This window comes from Pteropus alecto, unplaced genomic scaffold (genome assembly GCF_000325575.1).
Source record: "Pteropus alecto unplaced genomic scaffold, ASM32557v1 scaffold146, whole genome shotgun sequence".
NCBI lineage: Eukaryota > Metazoa > Chordata > Mammalia > Chiroptera > Pteropodidae > Pteropus > Pteropus alecto.
The window spans coordinates 23,468,934-23,487,129 of NW_006442107.1; the positions used below are offsets into that span (position 1 = coordinate 23,468,934).

The 18,196-nt window shown below is 35.4% G+C and overlaps 1 protein-coding gene across 1 annotated transcript in view; it reads right to left on the bottom strand.

Moving 5' to 3' along the window:
- Positions 1–1,355: 1,355 nt before the first annotated feature.
- The window catches only part of RIOK3 (RIO kinase 3), a 20,258-nt gene continuing 3,417 nt past the window's right edge, over positions 1,356–18,196 (bottom strand). Inside the window, exons 2-13 of the mRNA XM_006920029.2 lie at positions 15,324–15,439; positions 14,578–14,723; positions 14,380–14,484; positions 14,078–14,187; positions 12,740–12,883; positions 11,934–12,061; positions 7,969–8,166; positions 6,604–6,763; positions 5,170–5,250; positions 4,992–5,081; positions 3,997–4,104; positions 1,356–3,033 (exon numbers count right to left, since the gene is read on the bottom strand). Of these exons, the coding sequence (XP_006920091.1) occupies positions 2,926–3,033; positions 3,997–4,104; positions 4,992–5,081; positions 5,170–5,250; positions 6,604–6,763; positions 7,969–8,166; positions 11,934–12,061; positions 12,740–12,883; positions 14,078–14,187; positions 14,380–14,484; positions 14,578–14,723; positions 15,324–15,439 (1,494 nt within the window). The 3' untranslated portion in view covers positions 1,356–2,925. The remainder of the gene's footprint in view (positions 3,034–3,996; positions 4,105–4,991; positions 5,082–5,169; positions 5,251–6,603; positions 6,764–7,968; positions 8,167–11,933; positions 12,062–12,739; positions 12,884–14,077; positions 14,188–14,379; positions 14,485–14,577; positions 14,724–15,323; positions 15,440–18,196) is intronic.

The window sequence follows — 18,196 nt, forward strand, 5'->3', positions numbered from 1 at the left end:
TCCATTTTCCAAATATGCTACTTGAAATAGATGAAATAGGAGATAAGTAGTTGTTTTTACTTAATAAACAATATACTAATACTTTAAGCAATGAACTCCTTCCTTGAAATTTCAGAACTTTTTGACATTTTCTACATTTTTCATAAACCTTGGCTTATTTGGCACTTTACCCAGATATTGTTCCAATGGTTTCGTGTCAAGTATTGTGATTATGTGTTCCTTCTGTCCCAGAAGGCATTAGAGAGATTAAAAAAGAAAAAAATATTTAGAGCTATGGGTTAATAGCTCTCATTCTACGAATACCCCACCTGCCCTCTCCATCTGCTGCTTTATCTTTCTATTTGATCTTAACTCCTCAAAAAGCTCTTTGGGAAAAAGCTGGAAAGCCTAGGCCAGCAAAAGTAATGCTTTCTCAAATGTAACCTTGTAATATTTTTTTCCCCCTCTTTCATTCCCTTGCCCCCATGTTGCCATTTCCCCTTAAGAACTGGATCTCTGAAGGTGGGGCATCTCCTCCCACACACTCATGGGGCGTGCACCCAGGGCCTGGTGCCCCCCAAGGCCTGGTTTGTGGCTCCACCCAAGACCTTCTGATGTAAAGCAGACATGCTAACCACCACACTATGAAACCACCCCTGTAATATTTTTTAATTGAGAAACAAATAGGAAATCAAAAAATAAAAACAAGATGCTTTCAAATGAATAAATTGTCTCCAAGGATAAAATAAGCTTTGAAAACTTAAATCATTCTTTAATTTTTATGGAATCCCTTTAACGCTCAAATAGAAAAATATATATCTTCAAAAATATAAGAGGTTTGAAAATACAATCAGATGAGCTTTTCCCACCCAATTTCTAAAGTGCTGCTAAACTGCTCAGAATTTCAAAAGATGCAGACAATGTCTTGTGACGGCCAGAGCCTACAAGCAGAAAATGTATTGTTTCTGACAAATCTCAGGGTTTTATAAAGAGGAAACTGACAACGAATTATCTTGTTGAGATAAAAATTCCGTATATAGTCACCTTCTTTTGATAACTTATTATCCACTTTCACTAAAGTGAGGTAAAATATCCTTATTTCTATATTTTGTTTTTCTTTCAACTTGTATGATTATTTAGAAAACCATTTTCTACTTTCTTTTTCTACTATGTGAAAATATACTCTCTGATCTATAGAAAAGAAAAAAACTATTTGTAATTAAAAGTAGGTCATTTAAAAGTAAAGTCTAAATAGGAGAAATTAAGGGGGGGGAAATTGCTTAAAATAGTACTGCTTAATTTTATGCGGAAGGGGTAACTTAGTGCTAGGACATTAGTTAATATAAGGAACAGGAAGGAATCACACAAAGAACCAATTCTAAAATGACCTCTTCATTTTTAATTTCTTAAAAACCATGTTCACAGCACACTCCAAGAATGCCATGCAGCAATGGTTTGCTGCTCTTAGTCAGAGTATGTCAGAAAACAAGACAAAGAAACTTTTAAATGGTTAATGGTTTTAAAAAAATTAGTTACCTAAAATTTCTGTAAATTCAATAATCACCAGTCATTTAAATCTTTGTTTCAGAGTGGTAAACATTTCAGAAATGTAATAAGTATCTACTCCAAATCACATTTCTCTGAAATGCAGTTAAAAGCTATACAACAGAAACAAAAATATTTTTCTAGAAAGAACGTATTTGGCATTTTTAAATAATGTTCAAAGAGAAGCTTTCAAGTATACATAATGTTTAGATTTTTACTTTCTATTACCAGATTGGGTGGCCAGTGGTTCCAATCTGAAGTCAGTAATAGGAGGAATGATTACATTGTAGTTAATGAACTTCGATCCTAAGAATGCCAATGTACATTTTTAGTAAAGTACTTGCTTTAAGAAGTGGCATCCAGTCAGTACTAAAAATCATTAAAACTGAGGCCAGATATTTCAAATTAGTTGGTTAATTTTGTGCCCAAGTTGCTTCTAACCTAGTTTTCATCATTTGATTATTTAATATTTCTAGTTAGCTTGCTATATTTCTCTCAAAAATCAATCAGTAAGTATATATTTTGAGTGAAATGAAAACTGAACTTTGTTTCACTGACTTCATTAAAATATGTCAAACATGGTTAAATCTTACATTCTGCCCTTCCAGATAATTTACATTTTCATTACAAATGCAGAGCAGCTGCACCATGAGTTACATCCTATCCATTTCACCTAAATGTAGAAATACCAGAAGTTAATTTAAAAAATTTTGGATAGTTAAGAAGTTCTCGCATATATTTCTCTCTCAGAAACCTGCGATAACTTTCCTTGGATATGAGTATGGAAAAGATGACTTCAGTTCATATTCGTGATGTACCAAATAAAAAGTATTTTGCTTGTGTCTATTTCCATCAGCTATTCTGAAACCAGATTTCCATTTATAATGCCTACTAAAAGAAGACATTTTCCTTTAGAATCACGGTCACAATCTGGAATAAGGATTGCGAAGAACTAATTTCAGGGCAATAAAATATTCGAGGAACGATGACATACAAACCAGGGAGGTGATGAAGCAGGTATGTTCTGATAAAATGCCTCCCTTGTTAACACATCTGTCCTTTCCTCCTCTATTTGGAAATGTTACCTAAGTTTAAAAAATTCTCATCAAAACATTTTATACCACAAAGCCTATAAAATCAGGTTGATTTCAGCTAGATAACCTGTAGCTGTTAAAGAATTATATTATTTTGTTTATAAGATGAGAGGTAGTGACATTTTATTCTCTCAATACTGAGCTGTCCACACATCTGGCACATGGGTTACAAGGGGGAAAAAAAGCACAGAAGCACCATTGTACACTCCTCATGTTTTGGTATTTCAAGTCACTCATAACTTCATTTGCCATTGGCAGCAGCTGACAATCACTGCTGTGCTAACAATAGAAGCAGTGGGTATTGGTGTTATTCATCATATAGGACTGGCGGACCTCCATCATCTTTCAAAAATGAAGCAGCTTTCCTTCCATTCTTCTGAACATGATCTTCGTTCATTTTCTCCAAAGCTTCTATCTACAAAATCAATACATTGAATCCACTTGTCAAAATTCTACTTCACAGAAATCCTACGTTAGATTGAGCCAGCATTTTTCCTCTTAAAACGAAGTCAATCTTAATGATGCTGGCCTTGAATCAGAATTACAGTATATAACACCTATTACAGTATGTCACATACATATTATTACAACACAACACATACGTGCATGGTTTTTACTAGATTATATTACCAGGGTTAATATTTAGTATCTTTATCAAGCTCTTAATTGGAATCAAGATACATCTTACTGTGTACTCTATAAAGCTTTCAAGGAACAAGAAAAAGGAAATCCCAGTGTTCATTCAGCAACAGTAACAGCTACTGAGTAACTACTGAGCTAGAGGCTAGATTTATCACCTTTCTGGTACTTCTCTGGCCTTAGAACCAGCACAGCTTAGTGAAATTCAAGTCGTACTGGGGAGTTCTGGAACAGGCTGTAATCGTTCTCTGCTTCGATATATTGCTAAGAATAATTAGATGCTGTTTCATTTTTTAGTTTTTGTTCAATTTTAAGAGACCCTCTCTGGAGGGAGATTTTTTTTTAATGGTTCTATACATCTTTAGTGTAATGACTGGGTATTTCTAAGGATGGCCACTGTTAACTTTCTATGTTCAGTTAAAAGCGGGGACCATGTGTTACAGCTTTTCGTATCACCGAGAGTGTTCCCCAGTTAACTGCCTCATTCATAAAACAGAGGAAACACAGTGTACTAGAAATGTGTTATTTGTCCATCTCGACAAGGCTGTAAACTCCTCGAAGAAGTGTTTTGCTATATGTCTATCCTAGGGTTTAAGCCTGGAAAGGACCGAAAATATCTCAAGAATTCTAGATTAATTTTATTTTGAGGTTAAGAGAGGATAAAATTAGCTCTAGGTTTCAGTTACCTACTCTATCCAGTACTCCATTACCAGCAAGGTAAAACAATAGCTAAACTTACCTCAGCTAGGAAATCAGCTTCATTATCTGCTGAGATATTTAAACCTGATACAGCATTGAAGAGTTCTCGTTCACTAAGGGCTTCCTTTACTCCTCCTTTCTGGAAAAACTAGTGAAAAAATATAAGAAAGTAAGAGATATTAGCAAGGTTCCCTTAGAAAATAAGAACAGGAAAAAGTACCGTAAGACACCACTGAATTCCTTCCATAGTTTTTAAACCATAGATGTTCTCACTTCAACTTTAACATGCTCAGGTTCTACTTGTTTTTTGCTCTCTTTACACATCCGTGCTGTATTCTGGATTAAGTTTGTCATGATCGACAGCTGGATTAAGTCTGCACCTTCTACAGCTATAAAAATGAGTAATTTATAAAATTGTTTGACATTGCTTTGAATGTGCAGACTCAAAGCATAAATCAGATGAATTAAAATTTTCAAGCAATACATTATTTCCAATATGAAGTTATTCTGTCATTTAGAAAGATCATTACCATTTGAATCTGTTGCCAACAATTCATTTTGTTTAGAAACAGAAAACATGTATGACTCAACTCTGCATTCTAAGTTTTACCTTCCTAATCTGTTTATTCTGCCTCCCAGAAAGTGATCTGACACTATGCCACTAAGAAGAGTATTCTCCTTTTAGTGGTAATAATACAGTAAGCATGCAGGCTTGCAATATGACATATCAGAGCCTCTCTTTAAGCACTGTGCATGTATTAAATGTCTACTCACTGCTTAAATATTTGGAGCCAGAATAAAAACTTACTCTATTGGAAATTTAATTCAATGGCCCAAATGTGAGGTATAAAATCAAATTCTGACTGAAGAGAAAATCTGACAAATGATCTTTGTCTCTTTATCTTGAAAAGGCAGCCAGTAACTAAGCCCTTCCTTCAATTTCAAAGAATACCTTACTTATCTTAGTAGTGAGAAAAATATCTGAATCTGTTATAACCCCATAAAAATAAAAGCCATATTAGTTTACATGCCTACCTGTGAGACATTCCTACAGTCACGGAACAGGAACTCTAGGCCGTGAGGATGAGTTGGTTCTACAGACTGACTGACATCGATCAACCAGACCTATTTAAATACAGAGCATACAATGGTTTACCTTTCGTAATTTACACCAAGTCATTTAATCTGCATGTTAACAAAATATGCTCCTCACCTTCCCAGCATGCCACAGCATGTTATATTCACTGAGGTCGGCATGCACAAGAGTACATTCATTATATAACTGCTGCATCAACTGTGGGGAGGCAAGGCAGACATTTAGGAACTGAAGTAACAGTTCTAATTTAGCTATACAACTAAAAAACAACATTATCCAGAAAAATCAAGACTAGATTAAAGAACTTTTTCTTTGTACAGTCTAGAACTGGGTTTGTTTGTTTGTTTGCTTTTTAAGGCAGGGTAGGGAAACAGTGAAACAATGGAGGGGATGAGTGTGTGACACTCTACTTCCCTTTGTGACAGCAAAGAGAGTAGGATGCATGCCAAGGGGCAGACTTGGATTCTGCAGACCTGGAGTGAGAGAGCAGCCATGTGTTTGCTCACTAACCAGGAGACTTTGGCTTACCCTTAATAACAGGGCAAATGGCCCACTGAGACCTTCATGTGGTATATATAGTTCCTAGGCAAAAAGCATTTTCCTGCCAGACATAAGAGGAAAGCAATATTCTTATAAATTAAGTGACATTATATATTAATTATTGATGGTGACCCCTAGTATTGTAGTAGAAATTGCATTAATGCTTTGTTTCCCAGCCTTAATAGAAAAGTACATTACTATTTTCTCTCTTCCTCAGCCACCCACCACCAAAAAGTAAGCCAGAAAAGTAAACTTGATTTTCCTTTGAATGTTGTCTGTCCTATCGGAGACAGAAAAAGGTTGATTTCCTCCCCAGCTACAGCTTATAAAATTAAGTCAGATAACACTTCCATAGTCACATCAACTGCTGCATGACATGAGCTTCATGCACAAACTGTGCAAAATGTTTCTCCACGAATCAAAACAATAGAGGAACAGTGATAACATTGGAGCATTTTCTTAAGCTAGGAGGGCTTCGGGTTGAATTCAGCTGCTGTCCAGAAGCATAAATAGCTTCCTCAAGATTCTCACACGTGCCTTCTAACTCTAACACCTGCACAGATGTTAGCAGAGAGAAACTGCTCCCTACCATCTTCAGTTTCCAGCTTCACTTTCTTGAGTCCAAATCTGCTTCTCTCAAATTTCCCGACAAGGCAATTCCTTTGCTGTCAGAGTTACAGTCATTCAAGATATACAAACCAATTTTTATCTGCTAAATGTAGTAACGAAAAATTTTATTTACCTGAAGTTTTATGAATAATAGCTTCAGATTTCTATCTATACACTGATGCTAACAACTGAGCCTTCACTTGCTTCTAGGTCTATTTTTCTAAAATGACTCAAGACACATGCATAATGATATAGACAACTCTTCAATATTAACATTCCTTCACAAACTTGTTTGTCCTTCTTATAGCATCATAAAATAGTACTATTTTAAGAAAAATTTTTAAAGTTTACATTAATATTTTTAGAAGTTGGTGTGTGAATACTTTGAAATGTACAACTTACGTGAAGAGTTTGATAGTAAGCTTCTTTCATTTCTTCACTACTGAGCTTTACTTCTTTCAATTTAGGGGCTGGAACTTGATCATGGCCAATAAAAGACATAACCAAAATGTGTTTTTTGAGTAGTACAACTGTTGGACAAGGAATTCCAGCTCTCTGCATTCTATACAGAAAGAAATGATTAAGAATGTTAAGATATGAAAGAGAGAATGTTTTACTTATTCAACAAACATCTAACGAGGGCCTACAATGAGCTGGCACTATGTTCCACCCTGGAGATGTGGAAATGAAAAGACTGTAAGACACAGACTCTGCCCTTACGGAGCCCATGGACTGGTGGAAACGACAGACAGGTGAGAAGATGATTACAGTGTAGTGTGGTACATGCACTGCCAGGGGGCGGGGGGCAGCTGCTATGGGAGCATGCAACATCAAAGAAGGCTTATTAGAAGTGGGTGAATGGGAATTAGCCAGATGAAGACAGTCTTGGAAAATGCTGGTCTGAGGCTGGAAGCAGCTCATGGAAATGCATGGAGGCGGTCCAGAGCACAGCCCATCTGGGAAATGTGCATAGATCAACATAGCTGGATCCTGAGTTAGAAGAAGGGCAATATGGATTGAGGCTATGATGACAGGTAGGCTCTGCATCACAAAAGGACTTTGAACTTTACACTAAAGACTTTACACAGGGTGTGATGAAGAATAGTAGAGAAGAGATTGAAGGATTGTAAGACCTCTTATGAAATTATTCTACTTAGATGTCCTACTAAGAAGAATGTTTCAACTAATACATATGGATAATTACATTTGAAAGCAAACATCTTTAGAAAAAAGCTAAAATTAAGCTTTTAATAGATTAAGATATGTGAGGTTTATTAATGAGAGTTATCATTTGGTTGATAAAACAAATTCCTTGACAAATTCTGCTTAGAGAATTGAGAAGCAAGTCTAATAAATTAAAGAAAAATGTAATTTGACTGTTAAGACTGTGCCCCCACCAAATTAACAAACATCAGATATAATAAACATTTTCTAAAACAAAAAAAGGGAAGTCATTATTCATAATAAGCCTAACTGAAAGCTGAAAAGAGAACATTTAGATATACGATAAAATGTTGTAAGCAGAAAATGACTTCATTTCCCTCCAATTTTACTGAGGGAATAAAAAAGAAAATGGTTTATCCTAAAAATATCAATTCATACTTATAAGCATGGAAATATTTCTTAAGCTCATTAAGCACTAGAATTTCAAGGCCTTCCATAATTTCTATAAATGAATTTAAAAGCATAGAATTTTTTGCCTGGCTAATAGGCCTAGTACAAAAACAAAATTACTCAAGATTATGTTTGGCACATTATTTTCTTTACCTTATGAGATTATGCATTTCTTTTTCTGCCCACATTCGGATGATCTTACGTGGATTTAGTTTACTGAAGCGATCTTTAAACCTGAAATCATCTTTAATATATTTGTCACGATTCTTAAACTCATTAAGGGTTGTTTTAAATACCTTGATGGCACATTCTGTAGGTATAACTTTACTATCTTCCTTTTCATCCTCCATGCTAAGTGGAAGAAAAAAAATAAGTCAGTATAAGTTGACAGCTCACAAGTAATACAACTTCAAAATAAAGATTCTATGACGCATAAGTAGCTCTACCTTCTCTGAGAATAACACGCCTTTTTTTTAAGCTTTCAAGTTTTGGGTCTTAATAAAACCTTAGGTTTTGTCTTTTTAAATCAAACACACTTTCAAATAAATTCTCAACCAGTTTGCAACAATCCTTAATATAATTCTCATTTATTGACTATGGAATCAAACTCAAAAAACAGTGAAAATATATGCATTTTAAAATAGTGAATAGTCTATCTGGGATGGTTCAGGGGCAAAATCCAATGAATGCAACAAAATAGAACAGCTTTTTAAAATTGTCTCTTTTACTGCTAGTAAATATAAATGTGAGTAAAAGGGTCCCTGCCCTATGAGTATGCAAGGGACAGGGGAGAATAAAAGAGGTACATAAATAGAACGGATCCCTTTGGATTGGAAAGGTCAGTCAAGGCTTCCCGGCACAGGTGGCATCTGAAACAGAACCAGGACAATGGGTAGAATATTACAAGAACAGTCACAGTATTAAAAGAAGCAGAAGTAGGAAACTACAGGACACGTGCGAAGAACAACAAACACTATAGCTAAGACTTGGTTGGAGAGATGAAATAAAAGAAATTAGAGCTAAAGAGATGGGATGGAGGCAGATATATAAGAAGCACTGACTGCCCGGGTGAGAAGCCTGCAGGCGGGCATTCCCAAAGGTAGTAGGAATCACCATGGGCTTGACACACTTGATGAAGTTCAAGTTGATGCCAATGTCAGGATGGAAGGGAGCAGGAGCAGCTAGAGGTGTGGGCCTACTTAGGATGCTAATGCAATAGTCCCACAATAGTGAGTCACTGAAAGGGTTTGAATTGTGGTGCTGGCAGTGTGAATGAAGAGGAGGAGGATGGAAGAAGAGACAATAATATTTACTCTTAAATACCTGAAGGAATGTTAATCTAGAAAAGAAATAAACTATAGTTCCCAGAAAATAGCATCTGACTCAAACTCCCAACTCCCACCACTTCTGTACCATATTTTCCCAGCTGACTCCTCCTCCTTCAGCGACCCTCAGAAGGTTAAGAGGAGTCCAACTGGTTCTAAGTAACCCCTTTCTCTTCCTATGAAGTTTTATTCAGCTCCGCAGCTTTACATATCCTCTGCACATGAATAACCCTTACATTTCTATCCTCAGTCCTTTCTCCAGAACTTTAAGCCCTTTCTTCCAATCCCTACTTGACACCACTTAGATGTCTAGCCAATATCTTCAATTTACCATGTCCAAAACAAAATTCTTGATAACTGCACCCGAACCCTCCCCTTCCCCAGGCTCTTGCCTCAGTGAAACGCATTACCCGGCTGCCCTAGCCAAAATTCATCCTCTGACATCCCATATCCAATCCAACAGCACATAGTGTTGTTGATTCTTCAGAACACTGACGATCAACAGAAACTATGAGATAATAAGTTGGTGTTGTTTTAAGCTATTAAGTCTGCGGTAATTTGTTACATAGCATAGAAAACTAATATAAACTTTTAAAAGCATTTATTCTCAGTTGTAGAAAACCGAATGCTCTCTAGTTTTGCTAACTTACAAATGCCAAAATACAGATTACAATACCAATTCCCTCAGAAGATCATTCATTATATCAAAGTATCATTAAATATAACAGAAAATAGATGAAGGATAAACAAGGCAATTGACAAGGAGAAGCAAGGAAAAAGAAATACAAATGGCCAATAAAGCACTTGAAAAAAATGTACAGCCTTAATCACAATTAAATAAATACAAACCAAAATATCAACATGGCACTTTTCATCTTTCACACTGACAAAAAAATATTAAGTTTGGTAATAAAGTACCGATGAGGATAAGGGAGATAGGCTCATACTGCTGGCGGTAGCATAAATTAGGTAACCTCACAAGGTGATCTGTCGGTATCTGACCTTTCGAATGTGTACAACCTGTATATCTGACTAACTCGCAGGGAAAATTTCATTTGCCCTACCATTAAAAGAAACAGAAGTTCAAGATTTCTGGCCTTTGGTGTGATATACAAGAAAAAATTTTTTTCAATGTTTAATAAATAAATCAAGAAACACAACTTGCTCCAATAAGCCAGCTCAGAGGCCCAAACTGAGCACAATCTGGTACTCATTCAGTGAGGCCTTCTACTATTTAACAAAAATGGGACAATGTGCATATAGTCTTTCCCCAGCAACTTCGATGTTGGGAATTTAGTGTAAGGACATATTTGCAAAAGCACACCAAGGCAGATGTACAAGGATGTTCCTGTACATTCACACAATGGAATGTACTACCATAAAAATGGGGTAATGTAAGCAAGGAATACAAGAATCTAAGGTATATTAACTGAAAAACTAAGACCTTGAATGTATAGAATAATCTTTTTAGTTTAAACAAAATAAGGGATATATGCATACGAATTTCTGGAAGACTAGACTAAACACTGTTAATAGTGATTATCTTTGGGGAACAGACCTGTGGTGCAAGAGTCGGTAAGATGAAGTCTACTTTTCCTTTTACTCTTCTCTGTAAAGTTTTAATTTCTACCATGAATAACCTTTCATTTTAAATAATTTGTGCCATTAAGTTATATTTGTCTAGTCTCAGGGAACCTTCAAATGAAATTTGGAAACAGGGCTTAAAGTAAGAAAGAAATGTTTATTAGGATTATCAAACACGGTCTCATTTATCCCTGCAAAAATCCTGCGGTGAGGGTTAAGTTTTTAAATGAGGTTAATTAAATAACTTGCTCCAGATCACACAACTTGAAAAATGTAGAACTACTTTATCCTAATACTCAAATTTTTATCCTTTTCTTTTTGGAACTCAACAATATAATTCAATATATGATTATATGTGTATGTCTTATCTAGAAAGGGAGACTAGTTAAATAGTTGAGAAAACCAAAGGCAAAGACTTGACCAACAATCATATGAATCTCCTTAAGTACAGAGTTAGTACCTTCTAAACCTAAAAAAAACTGGAATAATTTCTGTAATCTATTTAAACATTTTTGTTTGTAAACAATGTTAAAGTAAAGGAATAGCTGAGCTAATAAGCCTTACTGTTGACTTCAGCAGTAAGTTACCAAAAGATTTCATATTCTTGGCTTAGGCACATTCCCTAAACGGTCTCCTCTTTTAAAAATCTTTCTTCTTCTACAGTTCTTTACTCATCTAAGCCTTTGTAACACAAGTGAAGTGGGTAAGATCTAAATAGCATAAGATCTCTCTAAAAGACGTTTCCTTAAATAATGTAAGCATTTAAAGCTGGTATTTCTTAAAGTAAGAATTGGAGTTTTAAGGGGAGAAATCAGTGACTGATCTAAGCATGTTTCCTCCGACCTGGTACCAAAAGGCCCTGCAGTGGAAAGACCGTGAGTTTTGAGACAAATCAAGGTTCAAATTTTGCTCTGCCACTTAGGGCTGCCTGTATGATATAGTATAATTATAATGCAGAAAATATACGTACAGAAAAAAACACTAAAGGAGTCTACACAAAATTATTAATGATTATCACTGGAAAGTGGGATTAAGAAGACTGTATTTTTCCTTATACGTCCTTATGTTGTCTAGATTTTCTACAATAGCACATTTTAAATTACTATGTTTTCCATGCAGCATTAACTTTGATTCCATGTAAATCATTAATATTGGGGAAAAGGGGTTAAGCTTCTGTTGACATGATGGTATTGTATTTTGCTCACTTACCTCCCTCCATATGCATGAAAGACAACGGATTCCTTTCCTGTACTAATACAGCCAGTGATTGTCTCCAAAATTCCAGAGTTGACCATTTTATACATAAGTAAACGTGTCTTAGGATCAACTGCTTTTTCCTGCAAGAGATAAAGCACTATAAATGAAAAAGTTAATCACAAAACATTTTCTGAACCATTTCTAATATCTAACATTCAAAATACATTCTTCTTTCATCTTTATTTATTAATAACAGGCTCTTAAGATGGCAGTCAAGTCATTCCTAAAACTGTAACTCTGTCTTTGAAAGTATCTAAAAGAATCATTAAAAATCAGACACTAGCTTAGTGAAAATCTTATTTTATTGCCAAAGTTTAACAGTTTTTTAAATAGCTCTCCTAATGTACTTAACATTCGTTTGTTTTTCTAAAGGTTTAAAAATTAGCTTATTCTCAAGATGTCAGACACTACCTTCATAAATGTAAAGCATTAGAAACTTTTATTATAAATTTATATGTCATAACGTTACAAGAAATAATTTCTTTAAAATCTTGGAACATTCATATGTATTGTAAACTACAGTCCAAATTATGACCACTAAAATGTTAGGTTGAATAAGTAATTAATAACCATGACATTAAATCTGAAAAGCCAAATAAGCAAAGCTACTTGGGTTTTATTTACATCTTTGATTTGAAAAGTCAATCTCATGGAAAAAAAAAAAAAAATCAACCATGTTTTGTTTTTTCTTTCCTCAAAAATGACGTTTCCTAATATAAATCTTCCCATCAAACAACAAAAAAAGTAAGATTACTTACTGCAGTGGAATGTTCTTTTTTCTCATGAAGGCGGGCACTTCGACGTTCTTCAGAGTAGGCATGTTGTTTTAGCGCATTGAAAACATGGTTTGATAGTTTTAAATCCATTCCAATTCCATCTCCTACCTGAAACCCAGGCGCAAACTGCCAGAAAGAAGAATTAGCATCTGAATACTTTAAAATGGAACAGTAAAACAAAAAAACAAAAAAGATCAGTCTTTACTTGGAACAGGTTTCCTACTCAATAGATGATGAGGCTATAAAAGCAGAACCCACAAGTATTAGAGAAAAAAATAAAAAACTTGCTAATAAACAGGAGAAAGGAGATCAAGGCTATTTAAGAAATTACAACCCAAAGGAAGAGGTTTATTCTATGCACAGAAAAAACCCGATCACATCTAAAAACTAAGGTGTTTTGGTATATGCTTTGTAGCTTGCTTTTATATCAAAGGACACATTATATTTTGAAGACTACACCAAATCTTACCAAAGAAATAAAATTTCATAATTATTTTTGAGTGGATTAGTATAGCAAGCTATGCCCATACCATGACAATTATCTTCTGGAGCTGTACTGTTTAATATAGTAGCCACTAGCCATATGTAGATATTTAAAGTTAAATTAATTAAAATAAGGTTAAAAATTCAGTCTCTCAGTTGCACCACACAAATTTCAAATGCTCAATTGTCAAATATGGCTACAATATTAGATAGCATAGATAGAGAACATTTCTACTACACAGAAAGTTCCATTGGACAGGGTTGTTCTAGAGTTAGATCTGGATTATTTCTAGAATTTAATAAAAGGTTTACTTAACAAGTATTTATGTTCTCAAGTCTAAATGTTTCATATTAATCACAATATTTATGAAAGATGAAAAATGCTTTTTTTTTCCTATTTGTTTTAAATTACATTTTATTTCTGATTTTACAAGGGTGGTTCAGGCACTAAAAAATTCAATAAGCATAAAAGGAGATATAGTAGAAAGTATTTCTCTCTCCCATTACTATCCCCTAATTGCCATTGGGTAGGGGTGCTATTTAATGAAAAATAATATGCTGAAAGATAAATATGTCATTTTCATAAGAATAGTTTCTTAATTTTGGAATCAATATAAATCAAACTTTTTTTAAATAATTTAGAATTTTATCCTGTGGCACATTATATTTTCGTTAGTTGCCAAGAGTTTTCATAGTATTCCTATATTATCATCTAAAACATTTTTACAAAGGATAAAGAATATTTGTAGAAATTTAAGATATTGTAGTTAGAGTCCCATGTTTTTAACTTATACTAATAAAACTCTCGATTCACAGATAATACTTTCTGTAACTTACATTTTCCATTCTGGCTGTATTCTTTCTCCCACATACTACTTCATCATGTTTGGTGGTGATATCTTTTCCTTTTCCAATAAAACCCTTCTTGGGAGTAGGAACTGGTTTTGCTAAAGGCAATTAAGACAAGCCAGGTATGTAAAAATAACAAAAACTAAATTGCTGCATTCAATATTGTCTGAAAAGATATCTGACTCTAACAGTAAATTCTCAAACTCGATTTAAAGATAAATATAAAATACAAGGATTCACTGGAAAACTTAGTCTTTCTATGTCCCCTGAGCAAATAAATTCATTGATACCTGGTATGTAGGGATCATCACGAGTATCCTGCCAGTCAACCTCATCTTCAGAGCTATCGCTGTCATAAGGATGCACTTTTCGATAATTTTCAAAGGAAATGGAAACTTAAAAGGCAAAAATAGTTGAAGACTTATTTAGGAGCACATTACAAGCACTTTCTACCACCCAATGCAGTTGTCACTATAAGGTCATAGTACCTTTGCTATCTCCATTGAATTTTTTTTCTTCACGTCTAAGCTGTGCATCATATTCTCTGTCAAATTCCATCTGTAGCATCTGAGCCAGCATTAGGTCGCTGGAAGTATCAGTGTTTTCTCCAGTAACAAATGGTCCTTCAGCAACACTATTCAAAATAAGGCAATATAAACTAATATAATATGCTGTGTAAACAGATGCTACCAATTATGAGAGTAGGATGTGCCTTTTCACTATTAAAAATTGTACTGAAGAAACAATGGAAAAAAACTATGTATCAAACTCTTCACCTTCTCCTGCCTAGCTGCCTTCTGACCAATGGCAGGAACCCGTGAGAGCACCAACTAGGAATAAGAAAGCTGCAACAGAAAGCTAAAGGGTCTCTAATAAAGTCCAAACTGAGACCTAGAATTCATCTGTCCTGTGTTCTGATCAAAGGAGAGATAATATCTATATGATTAACTATAAATATTTGATCAAAACTGTATCCTACTTCATTATTTGATCATCTGCAGTAACTAAAAACCCAGAGAAACAGAGTGCTTTGCCCAAGATAATATTAAAAGCTCATCACAGAATCAGAACTAAAACTCAAATGTCAGTGGACTCCCAGTATGGTGCTCTTTCTACTGCATTGCTTTTCTAAATGTATTTCTTAATCATTTGTCGTGACAATCACTAATCAAATTCTTAAACTTTGTTATAATAAGCTGCTAGACAAAATAGATTCGCTGTGAATTTTACTTACGCAACTTCAGGAAAAGTGGCAGCTTCTTCTTCTAATTGCAATTCTTTAGCTAACTGTTCACTCATTACATCAGCCAAAGAACAAGATATTGTATTTTGAGGGGTAGCCCATGGACACTGTTAAAAAAAAAAAAAAGACAATTTAATTCAAAATAATGACATCACTACCTCAGCCCTCTTGAAATAAAAACTAGGTTCATTTCACAATTCTAAATTTTTGAGGGGCAAGCTTTACTTAGCAGCAAAAAATGATTACACTTGATAGTCTAGTAATTAAGACCATTAATACTGAATAAGATATCTAAATATCTCTTGAACTTGCCCACCTCCCCTTGTATGACTCTACTCCAAGGTACCACCTTCCCATCACCCGGCAACTTTTAAGAGCCACCTAACTAACCTTTCTGCTTCCAGTCCTGCTTGTTTCCATTTGCAACACCATAATACGATGGTTCTTCTAAAATGCAGATTTGACTGGTCCAGTTTCCTTACTTAAGCTTTCATTGTTTTAATGTTTCCACTGCCTTTAGGACAAAGTCCAAACTCATTCCTTTACTACCATCTAATTTAGAATGCAGCATATGATACCTGTTTTAGCCACAAAATTGTTTAATCAAATTCAGCCACTAAAGGCTCTATAGCTGGCCTAAGGGCCTGCTGGCATGACTCCCAGAGACAACTGGGCAACTGACCCTTGTTCTGGTTCCACAGCACTGAGGCTCAGGAATTTAGTTGGTTCAGATTATTAGCATGGAGCACTTCAGGGTTATAAATGATAACTATGCCTAAGTGATTCAGAATCAAGTTTTATCTGGTCTCCCCCTAAGACTGATTAGCTAGCTATATATCAGGGCACCAGCGCATGCCTACACTAGCCTGTTGCAGAATCGACCTGGAGAGAACAGGGAAGCTTCCTCGAGGTCTGGTATGACTTCATTCACTCAGATCTCATTAGCAACTGAGCACTATCCTGGTGAGGATTTTGAGGTCTGGACTCGAATTCTCTGCAATCTGGAGAATATAGCTAATCTTTTGGCCACATGACTGCTGACTTCTTTCTGAATCCTCTAGGCAGAAGACATACATGTCGTCTTTTAACCTGGAAGTGCTTGGTCTGATCAGTTTGAAAGTCCAGGTTCCAAAAGGCAAATGACTATTCTCTAACTCAGAACTATCAATCACATTTTGCAATGACTAACACAGTATAACGAGACAATAATTCACTATATTTGAATCACTATAGATAGACAAAAATTCACTAGATTTGGCTAACTATACATAATTTACAGGTTATTTAAGTCACACAACTGAGTAGTTATAGTATCATCCCTATTTTATAGATTTAGAAACTGAGACACAGAAAGGTTTTTTAACCCAAGATAACACTGTAGAAGGAAGTGCTGAGATTTGAATCAAGGCAGTAGGACTTAAAGAGTACTTTGCTATACTGTTTCTCTAATTATCTTGGCCTAGGATGTAAGAAGCAAGCTACTGTACTGCCTGCAGTCTAAAATCCAAATTCCTCAGCAATAAATGCTCTTCACACTGGGCCTAATTTAACTTTTTGGTCTCAATTACCCTCATTACTCTATGCTCTAGCAACACTAATTAAATGCCAAATATGGCATACTTTCCCCCTTCCTTCAGTTTTGAGGATACCTTCAAATGTTCTTCTCAATGCTTTTTCTTTCTTCTCTCTTTCCCCAATTAAATGTCACCTCCTCCATAAGGCTGTCTCAATTTCATCAGACAAAATCAGATCTTTTCCTTTGTGTTCCCACATTACTGTGTACAGTTTGAGCAGGACCAATCATTATATTAGAGTTACTGCATCAGATACCATACAGCAAGAGCCCCTTGAGAGGCAGAGTCTTCTCATTCTTAGAATCCAGTATAGAGCTTCAGACATAAAGAAGCACTCATGCATTTACTGAATATGTGCCAAAAGAAACACTAGAGGATTTCATGGAACTGCCAGGTGGTCCCTAGGTTGTAGAGCTCTGGTGCCTTTCTACACCGTTACTAAAGTCCATTTCTCCATATTAAAGTTGGCCCCTTTGCCTACTCACTTTTGCTGCTTCTAGTCTTTTGCAAGCAGTCAATTAATTCTACTAATGTGTTAAATAAAATGAAATTAACAATTCCTAGGAAGAGGCAAAAATGAGAGGCAGTAATTTTGAGTGGGTGATTTTGAGGCAGAGATTTACCTACTCCCAAAACAGACTGAATCCGAAAGGGACACATGTGGAGACTGCAGGCACCCTAACTGCCCACTCTCACTGCTCTTGCTCCTCGGAGCTTCAGACTCTTGAGCTTACTTCCCTGTACCTTGCTGACCAGCTCAGCCAGGCCCCCTTCCAAAAAGTTGCCAACTCCCATACTTTGATCAAATCCAAACTCTTCAAACCAGTAGTCAAAAGCCCTGCATGAAAATTTTCGAGCTGTGTGAGGACTACCTACTGAGCAGAGACAATCCTCCACAGGCACAAGGGGTTCACAAACCCATGGGGGGATTAGAAAATTTACTGGAGGCTCCTCCTAGGAATGGGCTCCATAGGGTGTATGTAGGAGAATCCTGTCATCATTCTGCAACTCTTCAGTAAATTGGTAATGAGAGAAACTTCAGTAAATTCTTTGTAAATAGAGAAACTTCATTAAATGTTAAACTAATAATGATAATAAATCTAAAGAGATTTAAAAAAAAAAAAAAAGAAAGCCCTTCACAATCTTCTCTATCTTTGCTATCCAAGGTCATTTCCCATGATTCCCTTCATTAACATAAACTCCCCATTGCATCAAGATCAGATGGGAAACCCCACACAATCCTTTCCCGTTTTTCTGCTTTAAATGACATCAAGCCCATAACCGGCTCTC